Source organism: Canis lupus, chromosome 13 (genome assembly GCF_048164855.1).
Source record: "Canis lupus baileyi chromosome 13, mCanLup2.hap1, whole genome shotgun sequence".
NCBI lineage: Eukaryota > Metazoa > Chordata > Mammalia > Carnivora > Canidae > Canis > Canis lupus.
The window spans coordinates 51,037,439-51,063,410 of NC_132850.1; the positions used below are offsets into that span (position 1 = coordinate 51,037,439).

Sequence of the window (25,972 nt, forward strand, 5' to 3'; positions counted from 1 at the left end):
GTCTGATTGGAACAAGAAAAACATTTGTAAAATCTTATACACACCATCTGGAGGCTGTTCAGCAGCCTATATATGAAATGGGTTGTAAGCGGTGGCCAAATGTCCTGTGGATAGAAATCAGCACTAAGATTCTGCTACGGCCTGTAGTTCCTTCGTAAATGAAGTTGTAGTTCATCGGCCAGAGGGAGCGTCTAAGTCTTATCTTTATTTCGGTTGTGTCTGGCGCATGGAAAATGCCATTTCTCCCACAATGTTCCTTGCTAACGAACCACTTTGATTACCCGAAATGGTTTTAAAATAAAATAAAATAAATATAAAAGGTAGATACGCTGCCAGTTCTCTCCAAGCCCATCTGTATGCTAGTTTATTTTTCACGAGGCTTGTTTCATTAGAAACTTGGACATAAATGACAGAGGCTTGTTGGGTTGTTTTTGGTCACGTATGGCAAATAGCTGGAGTGGGACAATAACTTTAGAGGCCTTTCAAGGATATTATCCAACACTTTCAGTGATCTTGTTTACGTAGATCAGTCCTATTGGCTAAAAAGCCGTAATTATTCTCTTGACTTTTCTTTGTGAATTGATATTGCTACTGAAAATAACATCCCTGAAGACAGAGCAAGGTAATATTCATTCTTTTTAAAAGCTATCTTATTATGTTTACCTGTTAAGTATATTTCTTGCTTAGCCTGGAAGTGCTATAGTGTGACAAATTCTGTATCTTACATAATGATTGCAATTTAAAAATGAAAACCACTGGGTTATCTTTTCTTCTTTGCCTTGGTTTTGCTGGCTGTGTGATTTTTTTTTGGCTCTATCTATAAACATATATAAAATGAATAACAGTAAATGAATTACAGAGGTATAATTCCATTGAGGGTTCTGGAAACAGCTTTTAGCCTCAAGAGCCAAGCTCTTACACTCTGTGTGGGATCAGAATTGCAAGACAGAATTATAGCTCTGTTACTCAAGGTTTGCTTGTTGTTAATTTTATGGAGGACATAAAAGCTAATGTAAAGCATCTGTCGCATCCTTGACCCCTTTAAGAAACCTGTATCCATGGCAGCTGATATCAGGTAGGAGGAGGAGGCAGACCCTGAATCCTCACAGAGTATTTCAAGAAAAAGAAAAGCCTTGTCCCCTGAATATCTCTTTGACGTTACGTCTGTGTTGTGCTAAGGTTGGGGTCAATTGCAATGTATTCAGTTAACACATAGGTATTGAGCTCATACTATTGGCAAGTCCTGTTCTGGATGCTGGGGTTACAGCGGTGAACAAATCAACCAAGAAACCCTCCTGCCCTCTTGGAGCTTACTTCTGCTACAACCAAACAAGTAGAACATAAAATATGTACACGTGACAACCCATTTCACACAAAGTTGGTTAAGGAAACATAGCTGAGGAGGGGATAGGGCCTTCAGGGCTGGAGGCAGGGGCTGTTCTTTGAAATAGAATGGATAAGAAAGACCTTGCTAATGCTGTGGCATTTGAGAAGTGATCTGAAGGGACAATGAAAGCAAGGCCTGATGCAGATGTCCGAGTATAGAGCCTTCTGGGCAGAGAAGACAGCCTGTGCAGTGCAAATGCCCTGAAATAAAGTATTGGCAGAGGGAGCAGCGATGCTAGTGTGACGGAAACCTAGTGAGGAGGAAGGGGTGATGGGTTACATTTCAGGAGGTTCATTCTGGCTTCTCCACAGAAAATAGACAATTGGGAGGCAAGGATTTAAACAGGAGACCAGTCAGGAGGCTACTGCAGGAAGCCAGGCAGGAGATTAGTGTTTGGAGGAAGGTAGCTGGTGGAGGCAGGAAGATGTGGTCCACTTTACATTATATCTTGCAAATAGGGCCAACAGAATTTGCTGACAGACTGGAGGTGGTATCAGCCCACAGGCCTATTTCCCTGGAATTGGCGCCAAGGTACACAGAGATCTTTGAGATTCCTCCCTTTTTCTTCCTCCTGCTTTTCCTCTGATGACAAGTCTCAACACTACCCCACTGGCCATATTGGGGGTTGCTTCTCTGCTGGTTTTCACCCTGGGCACGTAGATAGCATGTGTTAGGGCACAAGAACACAATTTTGCTGCCCTTCCATTTTCCGGAACTCAGCTTCTTGCGGCCACTGCAAAAAGTTCTTGCTAAAGCTTCAGGAGTTCTCTTGGATTCGAGAACAAAACTCTCCATCTTCCCTGCACCATCATTTTGTTGTGTCTGGTATTTCTCCACCGGAGTCCCAGATTCTGAGACCAGATGTCTCCTTCCTTCAAACTCTGCTCCAAGCCCTAATTGCTTCATGGTAGACTGATGTTATAATTGTCATATTGGCTTTTTTTTTGTTTTCTTGCTTTCAGAAAGCTGGCAGCCAGCAGCAAAACTGATCCTCGTCCAGGCTGTCTTTGTCATCCCATGGTCCCTTTCAGATTTCCCTCCTCCTTCCAATGCCCTCACCCACTGTTTCAATCTTTAAATCATTTAGCATGCTCTTTAGTAAACATTCACACCGCATCTTTTTCATCTGCAGCATGTATTTGTGTGATTTCGGATTCACAGTGGCAAGCCACTTGGAGAACTGTGAGTGAACAAAGCAAACACTGGATCTGAACTGGGGAGAAGTTCCCCCTTTTTTCCCATATCTGCTCATGTCTGCCCAGCACCAGAGAACAGAACATAATAAGCTTCATTGTGCTAGGGGATACCACTGGGAGGGGTAACTCTTAACTCTGGGATTCTTCATTCTTCTTCTTGGTGCAAATTAATTAACTGGTGTGTTAATTATTTATGCAAGTCACCAAATATTTCTGTTCTTCCAATGCACAAAAGAGGATTGTAGTTCTTGGCCTCTTTCTGGTTGGATGGAGCAACATCCCCGATTCTGGCTAATGACTTGAGAGTGGAAGTAATATTTGTTGTTTCTGAGATGGTGCCTTCAACTGCCAGGAAAAGACTCTAGAGCCTTCTTTCCCTTGGGGATGATGATTGCAACTTCTAAGGTGATAACCCGGGTTACTGATGATGGCCTGGTTTACAGAGTGACTCTGGGGGCAGAGCCTCTTGGCAACCTGTGATTGCCATACAACATGAATGAGAAACCCTTGTTTTGGCCACTGAGGTTTTTGTTAATCACTACAGCATAACTTAGTCTATCCTGCTGGATTTATTCAGGCCATTTCTCTGTGAGAGTTACTTGACCACAGGACCATAGGCAAATGAAGGTGTGGATGGACATAAAGGACAAATCTAAGTTAGGTGCCAGAATGGCCTATGCTGGCCATGGGGTTTCTAAGGATGATGGTTCTAGAAAGAAGAACAGTGTTGCAAATGGAGGAAGTAGAAGGACCCTGAAGGCAAAATGGTTTGTCTCAGGTTGGTATGGTCTGCTATGGCTTCTCCAGGGTGATAGAAAAATATTTAGTGATCTCTGCCTAACACCAGCCCCATTGCCAGCTGTCTTGGAGCCGGGGACCCATTTGTTCAGGAGGGAGCTTTTTTTTTTTTTTTAAGATTTTTAAATTTATTTATTCATGAGAGACACACAGAGATAGGCAGAGACATAAGCAGAGGGAGAAGCAGGCTCCTCACAGGGAGCCTGATGCAGGACTCGATCCCGGGACCCCAGGATCACGACCTGAGCCAGAGGCAGAAACTCAAACACTGAGCCACCAGGTGCCCCGAGGAGAGAACTTTGATTACACAGGACGATGGGAAGGCAAAGCCAGAGGTGTTGCTCTGTTCCATAACCTCCAGAGAGGTCAGCTAACATGACCTGTTGGCCCACGTCTATCAGGTTTATTCTACTGAGTGGTCATAGATGGACAATGCCTGTGAGGAGGTACTGCAAGGTCAGGAGAACCCAACAAGGCCCAATGCCGTTGAAGTACTACAACATGTCAGAGGAATGATTTCCAGCTTCCTGTAGGCACCATTAGCTAAATTACACTAACTGCTTCTAGTACTGCCTTTGCCAGGATCATTGTTTCTTGCTTTGAACTCTGGGGGAAGGAGGGAGAAGTAGGTGCCCTCTGCTCCCCTCCCTTTCGTGTGAAGCCTGGCAAAGGAGCCTGCTGTTTAGAAAGTTGCTTTGTTTTTAATTGGCGGGAGGAGGCCTGTGAGAGCCACTAGCTTTCTGCCTGTGTTATGATTTTGTGACAGTGTGAAGTCAATCTCAGAGCAGCTACAGCTCTCCCAAGCTGTCAGTAACTCGAGACTTCGACTCTGATTAAAACCCACAACTAAAAAAAAATTACCATAATCCAGTGACAGGCATGAAGAGAAAGCCATAATAATACTGATAACAATGTGCCGGTTAAGAGGCTATTATATTTACTGCTTTACTTCAGCACAGAGGAATCTCCTCAGGGTTGCCATTGATATAACCAGCGCCTTGTTAATGGATGTGACCGGGTGTGTGCAGGCCCTGCCTTAGATGCCTGCCGTGTGTATACCTGGGGGAGGAGGAGGAGGAAAGAGGGGCAACCAGTAATTTGTTTGCTCGAAGTTCGACTGGTGGCAGGAATAGGAGTGACGTGTTCTTTGCTCTGAACCAACGTGTTCAAGAGACCAGCAGGGAATGGGTCTCTCAGGTGTCAGTGCAACGATCCTGATAAATTGCCCGAACAGTTAGACCTGTCCCTTGAGGCCTCTTCCCTCTATGCCCTCAGAAACATCCCCATGTTGTCCCTTTGGCCCCCAGAACCATCCTTCCGTCCCCAGATCACCCAGGACACTTCTTTGCTACCCACTCCGCCCTGACGTTGTCATATCCGTGTAATATCACACACCCTGGTCTCATTTCCTTGGGGCTTTTCTAGGTGACTCCAGCTACTCGATAAGCTCATTTGAGCTAAGTTGTTAATGCTGCTAATGGTTTAGGGTGTGAGCCCTTCTAGCTCATTTATTTTTGTCTTAACAGGGACCTTTCAGCTTGAAGCCAAAGGTGTTACTACTTAGAATGTAGGGCACACAACACAAGGCTGGGTAGATGGGGGGATGACGTTTGGGAGCATGAATCTGTGTGGAGACACTTTGGATCACACCAGGTAAGTAGCTATTCCTTTGCATTCTGGGATTCCACATTTCTCTAGTTGTTGTTGTTGTTGTTGTTCTTCTTCTTCTTCTTCTTCTTCTTTCTCCTCCTTCTCCTTCTCCTTCTCCTTCTCCTTCTCCTTCTCCTTCTCCTTCTCCTTCTCCTTCTCCTTCTCCTTCTCCTTCTCCTTCTCCTTCTTCTTCTTCTTCTTCTTCTTCTTCTTCTTCTTCAAGATTTAATCTATTTATTCATGAGAGACACAGAGAGAGGCAGAGACCTAGGCAGAAGGAGAAGCAGGCTCCCTCTGGGGAGCCCGATATGGGACTCAACCCCTGGACTCCAGGATCACACCCTGAGCTGAAGGCAGACGCTCAACCGCTGAGCCACCCAGGTGTCCCTCTCTAGTTCTTTAGAAGCAGATAACACGCCACCTTTTCCAACCACCCTTCCTTTCCTGAAGTAGTATATACCGCTTGCTGGCCTTTCTGTGACTTACTGTACAGGTTCCTCACAGTCTGAACATATTTGAGGGAGGCACAGAAACCTGTTATTTAAGCAATATAGGTAGTCATGAGTCACAGTGCTGCATGGCTGAAAAACAACAGTCACTCCATTATTAGATTGGCAAGTCCCTTTGAGAAATGGTGTCATTCTTTTGGAATAAAGATTTCAAGTCTAGGGAATCTCACTACTTACCAACTAGAGGTACACATTGAAGACAAAATTTTGGTTGTATTTAGCATGGAAGGAACCCTGTATATGGTTGAGTCACAGATGTGCACACACACAAACACACACACACAGAGCAGTCCCTAACAGAGTTATTTTATGTTGGAAACAAAGGACTCTGGGGTAAGGTGGGAATTGGTGCAACATTTTTGGAGAGAAATTTAACAAGTATCAAAAGTCTTAATAACGTGCATATTTTTGGACTCAGCAATTCTAAGCCTAAGAATTTATCCTAGGATACTAGTCAGAGATAGTCACAAAGAATTATGTATAAGGACATAGGAGGATATTAATCAGAGCACTTTCTTTTTTTCTGCTATTTTGTTGGAATAGACTGAAGGAGGATACACAAGGACCTGATCCTAGGACCTAGGGCTGAACGTCCTGTCCCAAGAGCACTTGATGGAGAGTCTGGGCACAGAGCTCCAGCTGCACTGCAGTGTCTTTGGACCTAGAGGATCTAGGTATGGGGAAAAGAAGGGTGGGGGGCTCCGAGCATTCTGAGAGAGGTGATCACACCACCCTGGCCTCCCTCTCCTCCCCTATAAAGTGCAGGTGATGATACTATTGATCTCACAGAGCTGTTGAGGGTCTAAAGCTTAATAAATGAGCCTCCTGTTGGGTGTCTTTTCCCTGGCTGAAGCCTGAATGTCTTGTTCAAAATCCCCCAATAGAAGAATTCATTCATTCATTCCATACTCATTTATTAATCCCTCCCTCTGGGTATCCCCAGAATCAGAGCACTTTTAATTGTAAAATATTAGGAATAATTCACATGATAACAATAGAGGATTAATAAATGGCTATAGTATTTATAAACTAAGAAACGAAATTTAGCCATTAAAATTCCTATCCTGGGAGAATATTTAATGGCATGGTAAAATGCTCACAGTATATTTTTGGGTTAAAAAAGTAGGTTACAAGAGATAGTGAGTTTAATTTAAGTTTTGTAAAATATAAATGATATAGGTATGGAAAAAAGACTACAAGGATATAGACCTAAATGTTAACAATGGTTATCTGAGCGCTTATAGGAGTGGTTTTAAATTTCTTCTTGGTATTTCAAATTGCCAATGAGAATTATCACTTTTATAGTCAGAAATAGGTGATTAAAGAGGATAAAACTCATTTGCTCAAAAATTCATCACAGAAAACCTACTGAGGTGTCGTATAGCACATTGGAAGGCTTGGCAAACTACAGCGAGCCTGGCCGAGGTTGTTGGGGAAGCTTATGAGACGAGTTCTGGTTTTGGATTCCAGCAAAACTGGTTGGGATCCTAGTTCTGCTACTTACTAGTGGCATAGTATCTAAGCCTTAATTTTCACTTCTGGGTAATGGGGACACCAAAATCCGCCCTCTGAAGTTATCCTTAAGATTAACGGGAAGCACCCAAAAATAGTAGTTATTATTTTTAGTGGCACAGTGTTACAAGATGGTCCTTCTCAACCACCTCTGCCTCATCCATCTTCATCATCTATTAGAGTCACACAGGTCGTAGGATTTGCCCACCTATTTATGTCCACAGACTATTGTTTCATTTTACAGGCTTTATTATTCTTTAGGTAAAGAAAGGTTTAGCAGCTTAGGAGATGACCGCCATTGAGAACATGGCTCAGAGGTCCCAAGAAGAGGGGCCTTTGATGCTACGGGGGCAGGGAGGATACAGGGAGGGACAAGGGTTAGTCAAGAGGCAGAGGAATCAGGGGAAAACCTGAGCAAGAGCCTTCACTTGGTTTCTTCTGTGTGAAGAAAAGCAAAGCAGGGTAAGTAGGCTTAGAATTGGCTAGTTTGAATGATGTCAGTGGGCTCCCTACTTGTCTGGTACCCAGCACTGGTGATTAGGGCAGGTGGAGGGCAGCCTAGATTTCAGGAACCTGGTAAAGGAGGTAGCTGGGGTATGAGTTCTGGACTGGTTGGTTTGCATATGAAAGATATAGAATTCTTTATTCTCTATAGAAATTGGCTGTCCTAGGGAGGGACAGTTTCTCCAGGTCAGCGAGGCCCCAAGATATCAAAGCACCAAAAATACAGGATGAAAACACGTGATTAGTACAGTGATAGGTTGAGACAAATGAACAATTCTCTTTTATCAGCTTTATAAGGAAAAGGGCCAGACCCTTGGCCTATCATACAACGCTTGCCAACCTCTGGTCTGCAGAATCACATGCTTTTGTGCTCTCTAGTCCTATGAAACAAACCATCCCACAACCTAATGGCCTAAACCAACAACCATTTTCCTTGCTCATGATTCTGCAAGTAGGGCTGAGCCTGACAGGGTGGTTCTTTGCTGGCCTTGCCAATGCTCATTCACGTGACCACATTTAGCTGGCTATCAACTATGGGATGGGCTCAGCTGGGATGCAGGCATGCTTGGTCTCTCTCTGTCTCTCTCTCTCTCCCAGTCTTTTTCTCTCGTCTTGAAGGCTCAGGGCCTTACCTTTTCTGGATGTTCTCTCCAGCAGAGAAGATGGATATCTTAATAGTACCCCGGCTCCCAAGAAGGCAGAAGTTTCCATGACTTCTTAAGGCTTAGAACTGAAACAGGCACAGCACCATTTCTGCCACTTTTGTTAAAGCAAATCATAGGCCTAGCCCAGGCTCAATGGGAGGGGAGTACAAGCATGCGAATTCCAGGACTTGTGTATATCAGGAGGAGAGATGATAGGTGAGGCAGGGCATTTGTTCCCACAATCCTTCCACAGATTCTGAGACCCTTGGAGAGAGAAAAAACCTTGGAGGTCATCGAGCCCACACTAGTGAGGAAACCGTGATCCTCTGCTGTCTATACAGGCTGTGTGAATGTTCTGGGCTTTCTCTTAAACAAGTGACAAATTAAGCAAGGGCTCCATACTTGCTTCATGGAGAAAAAAGATCTTGAAAAGACAGGGGCCAGTTTTCAATGAGCAGGCCTCAGGGAATGAGGGCATGTTATAGTTTTAGACAAACTCTACTAGGTCACTACGGATCAAAGAGTCACCAGAATGACTTAATGAAGAGACTTTCTTGACCTCATTGGTCCCTCAAATAGTTACTTATTCTAGCTTCTGTTTTCAGCCTCTTTGTATTCGTCCTAGATCATCTTACACACTTCCATGAATTCTGTTATCACTTCCATTCTAATTACTCTACAATTTTTATTTATAAAAAGCACTGTCTCTTTTTTAAAGGCTGGAAACCTATTTTTATCAGCTCACCGAGCATCTCCATGCAAATGCCCTGTGGCACCTCAAATTTAAGTGAAACTCACGATGTCCTTCACAAAATCTGCTACTCCTTTTGTGCTCCCAATCTTAATAAAACCATTCTCTCAGTTCCTACCCTAAGTTGGGCACTTTGAAGTTCTATTTGATGCCTACTCCTCACTTCCCAAGCCCAATACCAAAATTCTATTGATTCTAGCTCTAAAACATAAAAACAAACAACACAGACACACACATGCATACACACACACCTTTGTTTTTCTCTAGTCTAGGAATATATCATCTTTTGCTTGGGCTTCTGTAACAAAATACCATAGACTTAAATACCAGACATTGGTTTCTCATACTTCTAGAAGCTGGGAAGTCTAAGATGGTGACAGTAGAGTTGGTTCTTGGTGAGGGCCTTCTTCCAGGCTTGCCAGGTAGTCATCTTCTTGCTGTGTGGAGAGAGAGAGCTCTGATGTCTCTTCCTCTTCTTTTAAGGACACTAATCTCATCATCAGGGCTCTAGCCTCATCTAAACACATTCAGCTCCCAAAATGCCACCTCCCAATATACTACATTGGTGGTTGGGTACTCAACATATGAATATGGAGAGGACACAGCATTCAGGCCACACAGGCTTTTATGAGGATGTCTACTTGGTCCTCCTCACTTTCAGTTTTTCCACACGGTGTTCAGATTTATCTTCCTATAACACATTAAGGGCACATCACTCCCTTGTGTAAAACTTTTGAATAGGTCCCCGTGTTATTTAGCCATGACATTTGCAGCAGGTCAGAACCACCTTCTATTTCAGCTGCATCTCCAATTACTCCTCTTGTCTTCTCACCTTCTCTCCTTGCTCCCCTTGCTAATACTCTTTCCTCTGGCCCCATCTGCTTGGCAAAGTGAAAACTGCTCACTCTTTGTGGCCCAGTTCAAATATAATGGCTTTTATGAAGTCTCCTCTTGAGGCAGAATTAATCATTTCCTTGTCTGGGGTTTATAGGTCAGTGGTTCTTAACTCTTGTAGCATATTTGAATCACCTAGTATATTAGGATTTCCCAGAGAGTCAGAACCAAAGTATGTATAATATCATAACACACACACACACACACACACACACACACACACACACACACACAATTAGGAATTGGCTTACACGATCATGGAGGCTGACAAGTCCCAAGATCTGCAATTAGCAAGCTGAAGACCCTGGAGACTCCATGGCATAGTTCCATTTTGAAGCCAGACTGGAGACCCAGTAAGAGCCACTGTTTCAGTTCATGTTCGAAGGTAGGGAGAAAAAATGATGTCTCAGCATGAAGGCAGTCAGACAGGAAAAAGTCCCTCTTAATGGAGGCATGAACCTTTTTGTTCTATTCAGGACTTCAGTTGACTGGATGAGACCTACCCTCACAAAAACACCCAGAATATCATTTGACCAAATATCGGGGTACCCCGAGGCCCAGTCAAGTTGACATATGAAATTTACCATCACACCTGGGGAACTGTTAATATATACTAATACTGCTGGGCCTCATTCCAGAGGTCAGGAGTAGAACCTGGGCATTGATATATTTTAAATTTTCTCCTGAAGACTTGAGGGAGAATGTCAAGTAAGCTTTCCAGTGTCTGGATCCTCTAATAGACTGTGGGATCCTTGAAGGCAGGGACTGGCTTTACCCATAGTTCCTTCGATACCTGCCCACATGGTAGCTAGCTTCAGATGCTGAATTAATGTGTAATATGTAATCAAACCAGACCTGAGTATAACTATTATGGGTTGAGTTATGCCCCCCAAAAAGATATGTTGGAGTCTTAATCCCTAGTACCTTAGAGTGTGACTTTGTTTGGTTTTAGGGTTCCTGTAGATACTGCTGTAGGGTAGGCTTCTAATCTAATACAGCCAGTGTCCTTGAAGAGAAGAGGCACAGTGACAGACCCACAGACAGACAGAAGCAAAGGTTAGAGTGATACAGCCACATGCCAAGGGACCCTGCTGTTTGCCAGAAAGCCAGCAGAAGGAAGCCAGGAGGAAGCAAAGAAGAATTCCCCTACAGCTTTCAGAGAAACATGGTCCTTCCTGCCAATACCTTAACTTCTGACTTCAAGCTTCCAAAACTTTTTTTTTTTTACAATTTGTACCTCGAGGTTTGTGGTACCATATTATGGTAGATCTAGGAAACGAATACAATAACCAGTTAAAGATGCATTAGGAGAATGGTCTCCTAAATTTGTGGATGGTACAGTGGGGTGAACAAGAATGGTCTTTCTTTCAGTAGGATTTGAGGAAGGAGTGTTTTGAGAATTGCTTTCTTTTCTTTTAAGCTTTAAGATTTGAGAACCTGCAATTTTAAGTGATCCTGTGATATATAATTGAGTCTCTTGAATTGAACAACCTTCCAGAAATAATCATCTGAACTGGCAACTTGTCTTGTTTCACAAGCCACCCCAGAGATCCGTTAGAAATTAATAAGCAGGCACCTGGCTTATCAATTTATCCTTTTCCAGAGCTTGATCAATTCAGGACTCTTTCATCAGATGACATTTCTGGGTCTGCAAAACTCAGGATGAGGCAGTGGGCTTGGGTGCCCCTATCAAGGTCATTGAGAGGCACTGCCTGTCCAGCCATCTGCCCCTCACTCTTTGACGTCTCTTCAAATTAAACACCACACCCTGTGGTAAAATTGTTCTTGCTCTATAAATAGCTGACTTGGCTTGAGTGCACTGAAAATGTTACAGAGGAAGGGTGTCAGTGAGAAGAAAAAGGAAAGGCCATAGACTCAAGGGCAAATTTCTTGGTCTGATGATTCCAGTCTCTGAGGTGTCTCCAGAACTCTCTGTGTGAAGATGGCCCCCGGGGCCTCTTCCTCGGGCCTCCTGTCTCCTCTTCTGGGGGCTCACCCACCCAAGTGAACATTCCCCTTTTCCTTGTCCAATTTTTTCCTTGCTTGAATTTACTTTGGGTCAGGAAATTGCTACAAGGTTACTTTAAGAAAAGCACACCCTTTCTGGGGCCTCATGGCACACTTCTCATTTCAATCACATCATTACTGGATTAAAATGGAAACTGTCCACAGGCAACACATTGTTACTGATGCTTTCTGCAGCCACATCATTATAATATCATAATTTTATGACCGGTTGGCCTACGGTTTTATAGGGCTGCTACAAACCTCACATCTGCTCCCGGAGAGGGGCCCTGAGATCTTCCTAACTTCTCTCTCCTTTTCTCTGTACTATTTTCTCTAACTTCTCTGTCCCCAGCACTGAGGGGGTGCTCTTTCTTCCTGCGGCTACCCCACTTGGGTGGGCTCCTCCCTGCCGTTACCACTCCAGTCAGTCAGTTCCTGCCAAAGCTTCTGGGCCTTTATTTATTAATTTTATTTTATTTATTTTTAAAGGGGGCATTGGACAGGGAGGGGGAGAGGGAGAGAGAATCTTCAGTAGAAAACAACGGTGGGTTTGATCTCATGACCCTGAGATCATGACCTGAGCCCGAGTCAAGAGTGGGATGCTTAACTGACTGAGCCATCTAGGTGCCCCTGGGGCTATTAAAAAAAGAATGTTTGGCCTTTGCTCATTCCATGTTGTACCCACTACTCATTCTTCCCACCCCTTCTCTCCACACACACGCACTTCCTGCCTCTACCGCACCCTGCCCCTCACCTCCACCCAGGCCCTCATCATTGGCCACATGCCAGTCTTTAAATCCAGTTCCTTCCTTGTGCCCCATGGAGTAAAGACAGAGCCCTGAGACTGTGCCCAGAGACAAGGGTGCCCAGCTCCACTGAGAGGCTCGCATTCTGGTTCCCGACCCTTCCGTGTCTGAAAAAGCCGCACCTCAAAGCCCCTCATAATGGTGGGCGGTGGCTTTCCCTCAGTGACTCCTCTACCAGGCAGGTGCAAAATACAGAGGACCTGGGAATGGAGGCCTTTCAGGACTCTGCTTTCTCAGAAGTGGTTTTTTCCTCCCTGCTCCTTTCAATAGAGGATCCGGCTTCCAGGATCTGCAATGACTTTGAGGTTAACTCTGGTGTCTGCATAATGTACTGCTTGCTTATTTCTCATTGTTTATAGCTTCCTGTGGGTTAGAAAAGTAGGTTAGAAGGGCCAGCACACTAGAAAGCCCCTGGATATGGTTTGGGTTGTTCTCACTGTCTGTAAACCCAGGCCACCCCACTTGGGTCCTTTTTTTGTGGGCTCTGGAACAATGTTGCTTCTCAAAGCATGGTCTGGGGGTGAACAACCTTGCTATCACCAGGAAACTTGTTGCAAATGCAGACTCTTGGGCCCCACTCCAGACCTACTGAATCAGAACCTCGTTTTCACAAGATCCCCAGGTGGCTGAGTGTAGCGAGCACCACCTGGCTGAGTGTAGGGAGCTGTGGGGTGTTACAGGCATGTATACAGTCACCCCGGGGCAGTGGGAGCCAGCTGGCCCAGCACCCCTGGTGTGGCTGAAGAACACCCTCAAGAATGTTAGCAGCCTAAGTGCATTTAGAGGTTATCAGTGTGTCAGCACAGCAACCTTTTTATGGGGATTGTTTAATTAATGTTAATTGCTCTTGGCCTATTGTGTGACTTGGGCAGGATTTACGGAAAATCACCACAATCCAAAACCCTATAAAAGAGTCATTGCTTTTAGAGGCCTTGTAACTCATGCCTGGAGATACCTTCTGATCTTTTGATGTATCTCCCAGATGCATAAATACTGCCTGCATTTGCATAAATCTCGGAGGTGGCCAGGCACTTCATTTTTAGGGGGGCAGGTGCATCCAGGTGAAGAGCAACGCTCTCCGTATGTTATGGTCTGGGTAGTAGTTGGTAGAATTTGCCTTATAAAGAGAAATGATTTATTCAGTTTTACTACCCAACTCTGTGCTTTCATGGGTTGCATGAATTTTGTTGTTATTATCACTTTCAACTCAGTGGATGTATTAAGTTGTTTCATATCACTAGGACACTCCATCCCTCCTCCTCACTGTGTCCCACAGGTCAGGGAGAGGAAGAGGCAGGCTTGAGATAAAAGGGGAGACAGGTGATAGCTCATGAAGGGCTGTGGCCCAGTCAGAGAAGAGCCCACAGAGCCCTTCTCAAGACAGGTGCCCCTGCAGACACCACTAATAGTTTACAAGGGAAAGGGAATCACTGGGCTGGGGACCAGCCTGTCTCTGTCCACCTCATGTCTAAGATCACAACCATTTGAGGAAAAGAACAAGTTTTTTTTTTTAACATTAATCTTTGGCCTCCTTGCCCTCTGCCCCCCTCCCCATCTTAATCCCTTTGTTCTCTTTTATTTAAAAAGGGGGTATTTTGGAGTCTTTCACACTCTACTTTAATCATCATTAACAGGAATTTGTGTCCCATATTTATTACTCTCCCAAGAGGAACTGGGTTTCTGAAACTTCTACTCTTCAAATTTCCAAAAATCATTCCTCACAGTTAATTTTTTCCCTAAGTGAAGCGTGTCTTTCAACTTTGAAAGCAATCTTATTCATGGTTCTGAAGTTTTCTGTACCCCATGCATTCTATCCTGTTCTCAAATGCAGAATATCAATGGCTAGCTCAAGACAAGACCAAATCCTACTCATCTTCCCTGAGTTGGCCTCGTTTTGGTTTATTTTTATCCTTGCCATTTCTTCCAATCTCCTTGAAATCCTGTGATTACTGTAAATAGGGCAACTATCATAATGCCTATTTCACAGATGAAGAAACTAAGATCAGGGAACCTTTCTCAGGAAGCGCATCTGGGCTGGAGCGAAGACCTCTGGCTCCCTGTCCAGAGCAATCATGCCGCCCAGGACTGCCTCTGCACAGTGGCCCTGGTCCTCTGCAGGCACTAGCTCCCAGGCCACTCTGGTGGCAGCAGCACTGTGCCACTGGCCAGCCAAGTCTCTGTTGTGTGATGGGGCCACGTTTGGTTTACCCAGGGAAGGCCAAAGTCTTCCCTACTACTGAGCATAAAATACTAAGCTTGGGTCTGCCACCCTGTTGTGGGCACGGGCCCCCCTCTTTGTCAGCATCTGGGTGCTGCATAATAACACCAGTCCTCACAAATCCACCCAAATTCTTCCCTGACGAAGACTCTGTTTCTATCCCATGTCTCGTAGGCTGCATGGTAATTGGTCTGGGAGAGATGACCGATTTTTCTATGCTGAGCAGCATGTGCTATCTGTGGGCTCTCTCATTCAAATGATTCAAATTCTCTTAAATCCAGTTTCACTGTCACTTGTCATTTGTTCTGTGTCCCAGCTTTGCATCATCTCTAATCAGGAGATCTGAATTTCTGTCATTTCACTCGTTCCAATCTGTGGATGAATTGATGGAGATTCAGTGATGCCCAGAAAAGAGAGCTAGAAAATGCTTCATTCACTCCCTTTCCCTTTTAATTGAGCACTTACGTTGCCTGAAGCCCAGTACTGGGTACTGGGGGACATAGAGGCGACCAAGGCTAGATGATTCCCACCTTCTAAAGCAAACATGCCATTGAACTCATTCATCCCCCAGTGAAATAGAACAAAATGGCCAAGAAGGAAGCTGCATTGAGCATTAAATCCCTTCCACACTCCACTAGAATCCATATCCTACTGCAGGGATGATTGTTAGTTTTTTTTGCCCACAGATCCCCAGCCCCTAGAAGAGTGCCTGGCATGTCTTGGTGCAAAGTATTGAACTAAATTTCAGTTTGCATTACTGGCCCGGGCTCCCCATCCTCTCTAGTCCCATCCTTGTCCTGTGACTAGGTGGCCCCTTGCTGCGGGGAGAGTATCTCCCTGCTGCTTTACTTTCGGCTGGGCCACGTGCCTTGCGTGGACCAGGGCCCTGCAGGGGAAGTCAATGAGAGCCTGTGAGTTCCCAGAGGCCCCTAAGACCTGCTGCCCATTTCAGCACTCTTTGGCCTCTGTCACTGCCCCAAGAAGAGCATGTCCTGGCTAGCCCAGTGGCCTAAGGAGAATGAGAGGCAGTGCTAGAGATGCAGGCTGCAGACCTACAGTGTAGCGCAAACTGGGCTAGCCTTGCCTCATATATTAGGACTCCTTCAACCCACCCACAGATGCCTGAGTGAGACCACCCAAGGTGGGAAGAAGTGCTCCAGTGGGCCCAGCCCACCCACAGGTGCATACACTATAGCATTATTATTTTCAGCCAAGATTTGGGAAGATTTGTTATGCAGCATTATAGTGAACACAGCAAACCGAAAAGCTCTCCTTGAGCTCCTGATTTCTTTTAGGGCCTGGACTTTTAAAGTATAATTTACCCTCATGGTTGTTTCAAGACCCAGGGGAGGTTGGCAAACTTGTCTATAAAGGCTCAGATAGTAACTACTTTAGGTTTTCTAGACCTACATAGAGTCTCTGTTGCATACTCTCTCTTTCTTCATTTCTTCTTCCTCCATCCTTCCCTCCCTTCTTCCCTTCCTTCCTTCCTACTTTACTTCCCTCCTACCATTCTTCCCATGTATATTTTACAAGAGGGCCTCTAGCTGACGAAAGGAGCTGTGGGAATCACTGAATCTCCGTCAATTCAACTACAGATTGCAAGGAGTGAAATGACAGAAATTCAGATCTCCAGATTAGTAGATGATGCAAAGCTGGAATGCAAAACAGATGACAAGAGACAGCAAAATTGGATTTAAGAGAATGTGAATTTGAATCATTTGGATCAGGACCTTCATTTATACTTTTGCTCTGGGCCCCAACCTTTAATATGGAGAATATTAGGTACTGATTTTAGGATCCCTCTAGTCATTCTTTTCAACATTTTTAAATTTTTAAAAATTAATGTATTATTTTAAACATGCGTTCATATAAGTGGTACAAAAGCCAAAGGTACAAAATGGCATAGAGTAAAATTTAAGTCACCTGCTCACTCTTGTCCCTCTCTTTGTCCTCTAATTCTCTCTTTGGAGCCAACTACTGTTCTTTGCCTAGAGAAGCATATATATATAATATATTTTTTTTCCTTTTTAGCTTATTTATTTATTTATTTATTTATTTATTTATTTATTATTTGTGTGTGTGTGTGTGTGAGAGAGAGAGAGAGAGAGAGAGAGAGAGAGAGAGAAAGAGAATGCGTATATGAGCTGGGGGGGCAGGGAAGGGCAGAGGGAGAGGGAGAGAGAGAATCCCAAGCAGTCTCCATGCTCTGTGCGGAGACTGGTACAGGGCTCAATCTCATGATCTTGAGATCATGACCTGAGCCAAAGTCAACAGTCTGATGCTTAACCAACTGAGCCACCCAGGTGCCCTACAGTTTTCCTTTTCAAACACAAATGCGAGCCTATTCTATACGTGTCCCTTGGGGAGCATTTAATATCAGTACATCTAAAGCTACACCCTTCTGTTTAATGAATGCATAGCATAAATGGAAAGAATTTGGGCTTTTATTATGGAAGATATGGCAAAGGTTGGACTTCAATATTATAAGCTATTTGGTGAAAGCCTCTCAAGAAATTTATCCCCATTCATTTCAAGTCAGAGTCAACAAAGTGTGGCCTGCTGCTTAAATATGGCCAGATATCTATTTTTATATTACTCATGGGCTGAGAATGACATTTACATCTTGAAAAAAGTCAAAAGAAAAATAATATTTCACGTCACATGAAATTTCTGTGAAATTCAAATTTTAGTGTTTATAAATAAAGTTTTATTGGAACATAGCTACCTTCAGTTCTTTATGTATTGTCTGTGGCTGCTTTTGCACTATTATAGCAGATTTGGTAGGTAAATCTTAAAGTATTTACTATCTGGATCTTTACAGAAGAAGTTTGCTGACCCTTGACCTAATCATAATATAGTTCAACACTTTGATCATTTAAACTTTGGTGCCATTAGTATATGATCAATATATGTTGACCTTGTGAGAATGAGGGAATTCCCCAAAGTGTTTCACTGAAGGGAACTCTGGAATCTTTTGACTGGGCTAAATCTTCTGTAACTCTGAATCAGAAAGAAAATAGATTCTTTCATCTTATTTGAAATCCAAAAGCCAAGATGCATTAATTATCAAAAGTTATTTAAAATTCCAATCAAAATTGGACTTCCTAATGGATTGGAGTGAAGAAGTTCCTAACCTTTCTTGTAAGCATGTTCTTAATTTAGATATTAGCTGTACATTAGCAAATAAAATATGAAAGAGAGTTTGTACTAAAGGGAACTGACTTTTGGTTCCTTTCATTCTCAGAGATGAATCAGAGAGGGCAGCAACTGGCCTTTTTCAGGTTGAGAGCTGAGTAGAATTTTTCAGAAACAGTGAATCCTTATTCATGTGTTGTTTAGGGATGTATCATGGTTAACAGTATTTTTGTTCCTAACATTTAAAAATGAAGTTATTGTATATATAAGAAATGGAGTACCCTCCTTTTTGCAATAGCAGCAATAGTAATATACATATTTATAGTTATTTGCATCCAAGAATCTCAAAGTGATCTCTCAACTTAAATAAATACTATCAGAATCTTTAAGAGAGCCAAAGGAAAAGCAAGAATCACTTCAGTCATGTGGAAGTTAATGTTTCAGGTAACACATCTATTGTAACAACAATGCAAAGCAGTAAATTAAGAAGAAAAATGTGACTAACAAGAAATACACCTTGCAAAGGAAAATTTCTGACCAGCCTCTCTCATCTTTGAGTAGCTGTCCAGAGCTTGATATAGAGCAGCAGATCAAAATTGGGAACAGTAAGGATTCTAAATAAGAGAGGACAAAAGAGTTGTAGGCATTCTGGAAAGCTGTCCATCTGTGAATTTAAGAGTTGTCAGCTATGAATTATTTCATCAAACCCGGAACGATCAATCTTTGATGTTACATGAAGTTTTAGAGGAGTAAACAATGTTAAGTGCACTTGTTCTTCTAAAGGAAAGGAAATGGAGGATTACTTGATCTGAGTTAGTGCTCAAAACTGTAACCATTCTCAGACATTTCAAAACAGTTAACCAGCAATTCAGTTTTCTTCCTCACTCATCCATCCATCGATAGCCTCTACTGTTCAAAGGATTGAGGCAAGCAGAGTGGGACACAAAGGTGCATAAAACAAGGCCCTTGCCTACCTGGAACCTACCATTTTGTGGAAACATGGACTCCAGACCATTAGACCACTCTTGGTAATATCTTCTGCAATGCTGACTGAGTGATCCTAAGAAAGACTTGTGGAAGTTGAGCATAGGAGTAGTTACTTCAATACTTTATTTCCAGTAAAGGAAAGAGAAGCACTTCTGATTGGGGGTCAATGCAGAATTAAAAGCAGAGCATATTGGTTTGGCTCTAAGTTGTTCAGGATTACCTCCTGTGTTTCCAGAAATAGAGGAAACATCATTAGAAAACCCACTGCACTTGGATGAGCCTCCTTTCTCATTTCTCTCCCAAATCAGGAGGCTGCACAGATGGATATAGTGTGACATGTGATTTTTTTTTTCTTACAGATTGATTTCTTTTAAAAATCTTTAATCCAGTTGGAATTTAGTTTGGTGAATTGTAGATTTTTTTTCCCTTCCAAATAACCAGTGGTCTCAGCACCATTTGTTGAATGATGGGTTGTTGCTTTCTCCCACTGATTTGTGAAAATATTCAGAGTCACCATGTGCTGTGTCTGTTACATGTCACGAGCTTTGATACATTGTGTAAGGAACTTGTGCATCTTCTAGATCACTCTGGGTCAGAAGTTCCTGTGTTTGTAAATTCTCTATCTTAGGAACCTTGACCAAGGAGAGGAGCTTGCCTTGACTATAAGACTTGAAAATGCCGAGAACTTATTTTCCCGGCCTCCTCTGCACTTCGGTTAGGAACATGTGGTCAAGGCTCAACCAATTGCTTAGATTTCACAACTGGATCTGTTGATTCACAGTAGGTGGAGCAAGCAAAGGCCATTGGATATGTGATGTCTACAATTCAATTCCTACTTTCCAGGAGTAAATGGGGCAGTGTTAGCTGTAAGCAGCCAAGCGTTCAGTGTGGGGCTGGGAGTCTTCACATGCTCTCTGCTGCCTTAGATTTCTGCTGTTCTGGCTGCTGCCCTACCTTCTTTGGTCTCCTTTTCCCAAGCCTGACTCTTCAACCCTCCCAGAAATTTTGTAAGCAAAACAACAGCCTCGAATAAATTCCCATTCTTCCCAAGTTAGCCAGAGTATGTCTCTGTAACTAAAAGCCTAGATTGATACATACAATTATCACTTGGTTCTCAAATCCTCACACCTTTCAAGATATATCTCCCCACATCCATTAGATTTAGGTGACTAATATTTAGTAAGAGTATTAACTTGCTCAAAAGCACACAGCTAAGCAGTGGTAAAACTGGAATTCAAATCCAGGTTTGAATTTGTCTGATTTTAAAGTCCGTAACTCTTTCCATTCTATCACACAATGTTAACGTTATCATGGAATACATTACACACTTGCACACACATGAGCAGGATTTTTTTTGTCCATGATCATGCTCTATTGGTCTAGTCATTTATTCTTGTGCCAGCACCACACTTTTTTATTGCAGTTTTATATTAAGTTTAAAAATCTGGTGCATAGCATATTCTCCTTTATTCTTTTAAATCTTTTTTTGAACCCCTTCTTGAATGTTTATTTTTCTAGATGAACAATTGAACAATGTTTTGTAAAGTTTTCCAAAGACACGGAGGGACGAATGAGCAGCTTTAATTTCAGATGCTTCAACCTTAGTTATTTTCGGTTAACAAAGTTATGTGAGGTATTCATAGCTTCCACATGTGTATGTGCACACACTCACAAATATATACTTATATAAAGAATTTTTGTTTGTGAGCTTCAGCATCTTTAGACATTTTCTAGAAGCAGAAACTGTAGCAGTGTTGGCCCAAGAAGCTTTTTCACATTAAGGCTGGCCAACAAGCTGAAAGAAGATGCCTGTGATAAAAGAGTAGCAGCAGGGAGGAGAATAGTTTGTCACAGGCTTTATTTTTTATATTGCTTTGTTCCTGCAAAAAACAGCACGGTTCACTTTGAGTCATTTTTTTTCTCCAAGCATAATTTTGATGCTATGGGAATTCTTGCCAAGTGACATCCAGCAAACAAATCCCAGAAGAATATCTGATTTGTGTTTGCACACAATTTTCCTGGTGTGGATCCTAGGTAACAGAAAGGCTAAATAATGTCCATGGTCCTGGAGAATTTCTTCAGTTTTGGAGTTGCTGAGACTCTGTTAAAGCCCAATGGTACTGAGAGTCCCTGCTTGGTCCAATGAACCAAGAGGATAATTTCCTCCTCTTTAAGTGGATGCATATTTGATACGTATATATTCATCACAAGTTAATGAAAAGCCTGTGCTTTCGGTCCAGGAGGACACCAGGCTCTTCCTTTTCTCTTGCAGAAAAACATCCAAGTAAAAACATCCCTGTGAGAATTCCCCATAGGAAACTCCATGCATCTGCTCAGATTAAAAAGGCATCAACTTATTTATTTCCTCTAATAGAGAGGGACTTCTCTGAACACCGAGTTCTCTCCTGAAAGGCCAGCGCCTTGGTTCTGGGAATTGTGAGCTCTCCAAGATAGGACTGATGCTCTTCATAGTAGATTCTGATGGTGGACGAATGCTGATAGCCATGTGTACACGGTGCTGTGGGATCCAGCTGCCTTGGTTTCAGGCACAGACTTGACAGTGTCAGGAAATTTTGGAGACTCTGCACTTTTATCGCAGATTCAGGGTTCTTCTTTGGTACCACAATTCACACAGGTATTTCTAGCCTGTCTCAGTTACAATTGTGGATAGTATCAGAAATGGAATTCGGCTTGTAGCAAGCCAGAGAGCTCACTTCTTCTTCTGAAATTAAATTAGGATTAGCTGTAGTACCTCCTATCTCTGAAAGCACTGCTGCATAATAAGGTGGAACTGAATGCTGTCCCCAGGAAATTTATGCCACATTTGCGGCAACATTTCTGATAAAAAAAAAATGGGATTGATGAGCACGGAGTTAATCATGTTGTAAATGTATATAATCTCATGAACCACTGTCCATTGGAGTAATAATTAACTGTGGGTGTGTGGGGAGCTAGCTACCCGGTAATGTTTTCTACTTTGGCTTTCCATCAGCAAGACCCTGGCAACCAGGTGCAATAGCTTCTGAGGAGAACCAGTTAAAAAGTTGGGTTTGCCTATATAAAGCCAACACCTTTCATTTGTCCAGATTTGGAATGGAGCTGTTTTTCTAGCTAAAGTTGTGACAATGACTCAAAGCGTATTTTTCATCTAGGCGCATTCTGAAAGGTCAGTTCTGGGCATCCATAAAGAAAAAGCTTACAAGTTAACAAAAAGGGACAAAATGATAGTTACTATAATACTACTGTCCCTGAGCAGCAGCATGTAAGCCTGCACAATTAGGGATTAATGGTACTTTCTCACACTATTGTGGTGAAAAGAAAGCTTGTTTTAGCTTCAGAGGATCCTGGTTTTACTACTAATTTGAATAAATTAAAAAATGTGCATTTGCTCTCCTTTTGGCTTTTTGAAATTTCAGTCCTGAGTATTTTGGAACCCATACACATTTGATTCCTCCAGTGACCACAAGCTCTGGTATTAACATGTATACATAGTTCCTTAAAAATCAGCTCAGAGTGCAAGGTAGCTTTTGTGTTGTGAGTGAATGACTCATGACTACAAGTTTAAATGGTAGCTATAGAGAAAAGTCATCTGAGGTTTTTTTAATGATGTCAGTTTTTCAGGTAAAGTGTCAGAGTAGATCTTCCATTTAATTTTTCTGGGATCCAATGAAAATTGATCCCCTCATTTTCATCCTCCCTCAAGTGAACAATTAGCCACTGCTCAAGGACTAATATGACAGTCTGAAAATTTAATTGAATAAAATCTGTTTCCCTCTCCTCAAATTTAAATTTCAATCCCGAATTTAAAAAAATTGACAATCAAAATTGCTTTAAAATATTACTCGCCAAAGTTAGAAAAAAGTCCAAGTGACTCTAAATTATTTATACCGTAAGTAAAACACATTTGGTAGTTTCACAATTTTGATGGAAGACATGTGTTGTTATAAGATGATTTCTACTAGCATGGTGAGTGTTCTCCAGGGGTGTGCGTGTGGGGTGATCTGTCTCTCATGGGTGAAAAGAAGATAAAGTCATTTCATGTCAAATGTGTGTTATAATTATGAGAATTCTCCCAAGCCCTAAAAACGTTAATTAATATCCAAATGTGGACAGTCTACTAAAACAATGCAAACTGGTCAGCCTTATGTGATTCATAAAAGGAAATGGAATGCACTCATTAATCCTAGGTGCCAAAGACCCCAGAATAGTTCTTGAGAGCTCTATTAAAACCTACTCTTTATTTAATTCCCCCATTTGAATCTTCTTTAATCTATGGAGCCCTTTAGATCGGGGTTGTATATCAAATATAGTAGCCACTAGCAACATTTGGCTATTTAAATTTAATCATACAAAATTAAAAATTCATTCCTCAGTTTGCACTAGTCTCATTTCAAGTGCTCAATATCTATGTGGGGCTGGCGGCTACCGTATTGGAAGCTCAGACACAGAACATTTTCATCATTGTAGAAAATTGTATCAGACAGTGAGGCTTTCAATAAAGGAAAAAGAAATATTTACTGATAAGTGACAATGTGATAGGCATCATATTTGATCTGTAATTTTTCTCCTTTCACGGTGAAGAAGCTTAACCTCAGAGAGCTTAAGTCACTTGCCCAAGTCACAAACGCATAGAGCAGTTAGGATGCTCACCAATTTATCTTGACTCTAAGCCCAGTGCATTTCCAATATATGGCCAAGTGTTTGCTCATCCATTCATCTACCTAGTACATACTTAATGATAGAATTACTGTATATTTTAATACTTATTACAGAACAACAGGTAAAAACTGATACTGAGCAAATTAGTCCCTCTACTAAGAACCTGTGCTCATGACTGGAGCTCTAAGATGAGAAGGAAGAATACAGTTCTTGACTTCACAGCACATATAGCCCAGCAGGGGAGTTAATCATTAAATATATAATCACAGAATTAATTATCAGCCACACTTGTGTTAAGTATCAAAGAGGAAGGCCCATCTGTTTTGGGAGAGGCTTCCAAATCCCGCTAAACATCAACAACAGCAACAATAATTAGCCATAAAGCTTTAGTTTCCAAAGCCTGTAAAGTTCAAATTAGTGAGATAAATCTGTGATACTGTTGGCCTCCTGATTGATGAGTCCAGTGTAATCTGTATGCCTGGTAAACAGAGAGATCTATTTCATTCAAGGTCATCCTGGGTTGGCATGACCAACTTCAATTTCATTCCATTCTCCTTGGGTAGAAGTATTTTTGAAACGAAGAGCTGAGATCGGCTAATTTGTCAACATTACAAAGCAGGAGCCTATCGTCGTAACTCTTTTCTCTCACTGAACCTTCTCAGCAGCAGCAGCTGACATATGAACCTCGCAGATGAAGATGCTACAGCCTGGCTGTTTCTCCACCACACTGCTGAGGGTCAGATAGTCGGGAAATGCTTCTTCATAGCCATTTCTTTATCATTTTTAACAGGGTCAAGCTCAAATACCCATAAAAGGAGATTGAGAGCCAATATGCTATACCATCAAATTTAAGAGGCTAGGGGAAAAAAATCAAAGCCATAAACTGTTATCATTTTCAGTATTTTATTCCTTTTAATGCTAGTCTATTAGTTTCAATAAAAGGAAAACAGAATATCCATTACACGGTAACTTGACATGCCTATTATGCCAATATGATTAGTTTTTGTGAAACACTCATGTAGTGGTTATAGTTTATAGAAAAATTGATTTTACAGAATCAGAGAAATTAGGATTGGAAACATTCTATTAGGTCACTAGATACATCCCCTTGGACTAGTGAAGAATTGATCCCTAGCTCACAGTGTATTATCTGATACATTTTTCTATCAGGTTTTGATAGGTTTACATATTTATTATAGGCTGGCAATATGAACCACTAAAAATTACACCAATCCATCTGAGAAATAAAATTCTAGAAAAATAAGCATTTGCTGAGCACTAATTTTACTTTGGTGGATACATTTTTAATATACTAGATTTTATAGCCTCTCATCTTATAAGAGGCAGGAGAGTAGCACCGGATCATGGGTTGGCATTACAATCAAATAGCGAATTTGCATATCTTAAGTTGCAGAAATTTCCCCAGACATAGTTTCCCATCAGATTTCTACAAAATGTGGTATGAATGTTTGATTCCCAAGAATGGCTTATTTTCCATACAAAAAATTGAGCCCTGTACCTCAAGCAAGTGCCTGCAATCAAACACTTGGCTAGGCTGACATTCCCTTCTTTGTGGGCAATATGTTCTAAGCCCTGGCTCTTGGAGAAACATTTGCTAGAGAGTAGCAAATGGAACTCTGTACTTGAGGGCCTTGGGGTGGGATGCAGCAAGCGAGCAAGCTGGTGTCCCACAAACCCCATGTGTTCTTTCTCACAGTGGCTCGGGGAGAGGAAAAGAAGAGAAGAAGAAGAAGAAGAAGAAAAAGAAGAAGGAGAAGGAGAAGGAGAAGGAGAAGGAGAAGGAGGAGAAGGAGAAGAAGAAGAAAGAAAGAAAGAAGAAAGAAAGAAGGAAGAAAGAAGAAAGAAGAAAGAAGAAAGAAGAAAGAAGAAAGAAAGCATCACCAGGCAAAGTGTACCTGTAATACGATTGGCCTGTAAACTCCTGGGGTCTCCCAGGTCAAAGGGGTAGGATTGCTCCTGTCTGTTCCAGTGCGACCCTTCAGTTATTCTCTTTCCCTTTAAGACCATCCTTGAAGTTCATTTTCACCTGATGCATTTATTAAATATGGAGAAAACACAGGATGTGATTTTTCTTTTCAGTCCTGCTAGGTTTTTCCTTTACCCCTAGCTCCTTTACGGAGTTAGCAAGTGGGGTGTTGGATGTGGGTGAAATTGGGGAGCAAGGGAGAAGGGGAATCGGGCTATGACATGTGGAAGAGAGCAGAGAGGAAGGCACAGAAACGTAACATTCAGCTAAATAATGTCTAGTTCCACTTGGTGTTCACGTTCTCATGTCCTGTTCAAAAGCCCAG

The 25,972-nt window shown here is 42.3% G+C and overlaps 1 protein-coding gene across 5 annotated transcripts in view; it reads left to right on the forward strand.

Annotated features, from left to right (window-relative positions):
- The window catches only part of LOC140603084 (uncharacterized), a 60,235-nt gene extending 34,496 nt beyond the window's left edge, over positions 1-25,739 (forward strand). For 3 of the 5 annotated variants that reach the window (XR_012006128.1, XR_012006127.1, XR_012006126.1), the window contains 3 exons: positions 4,908-5,034; positions 6,084-6,214; positions 25,378-25,739. Coding sequence is in view for 1 of the 5 variants with exons in the window: in XM_072773636.1 (XP_072629737.1) it covers positions 25,378-25,582 (205 nt within the window). In the remaining 4 variants the exon portion in view is untranslated. The remainder of the gene's footprint in view (positions 1-4,907; positions 5,035-6,083; positions 6,215-25,377) is intronic. The other 2 variants (XR_012006129.1, XM_072773636.1) reach the window with 2 other exon arrangements.
- Positions 25,740-25,972: the final 233 nt, after the last annotated feature.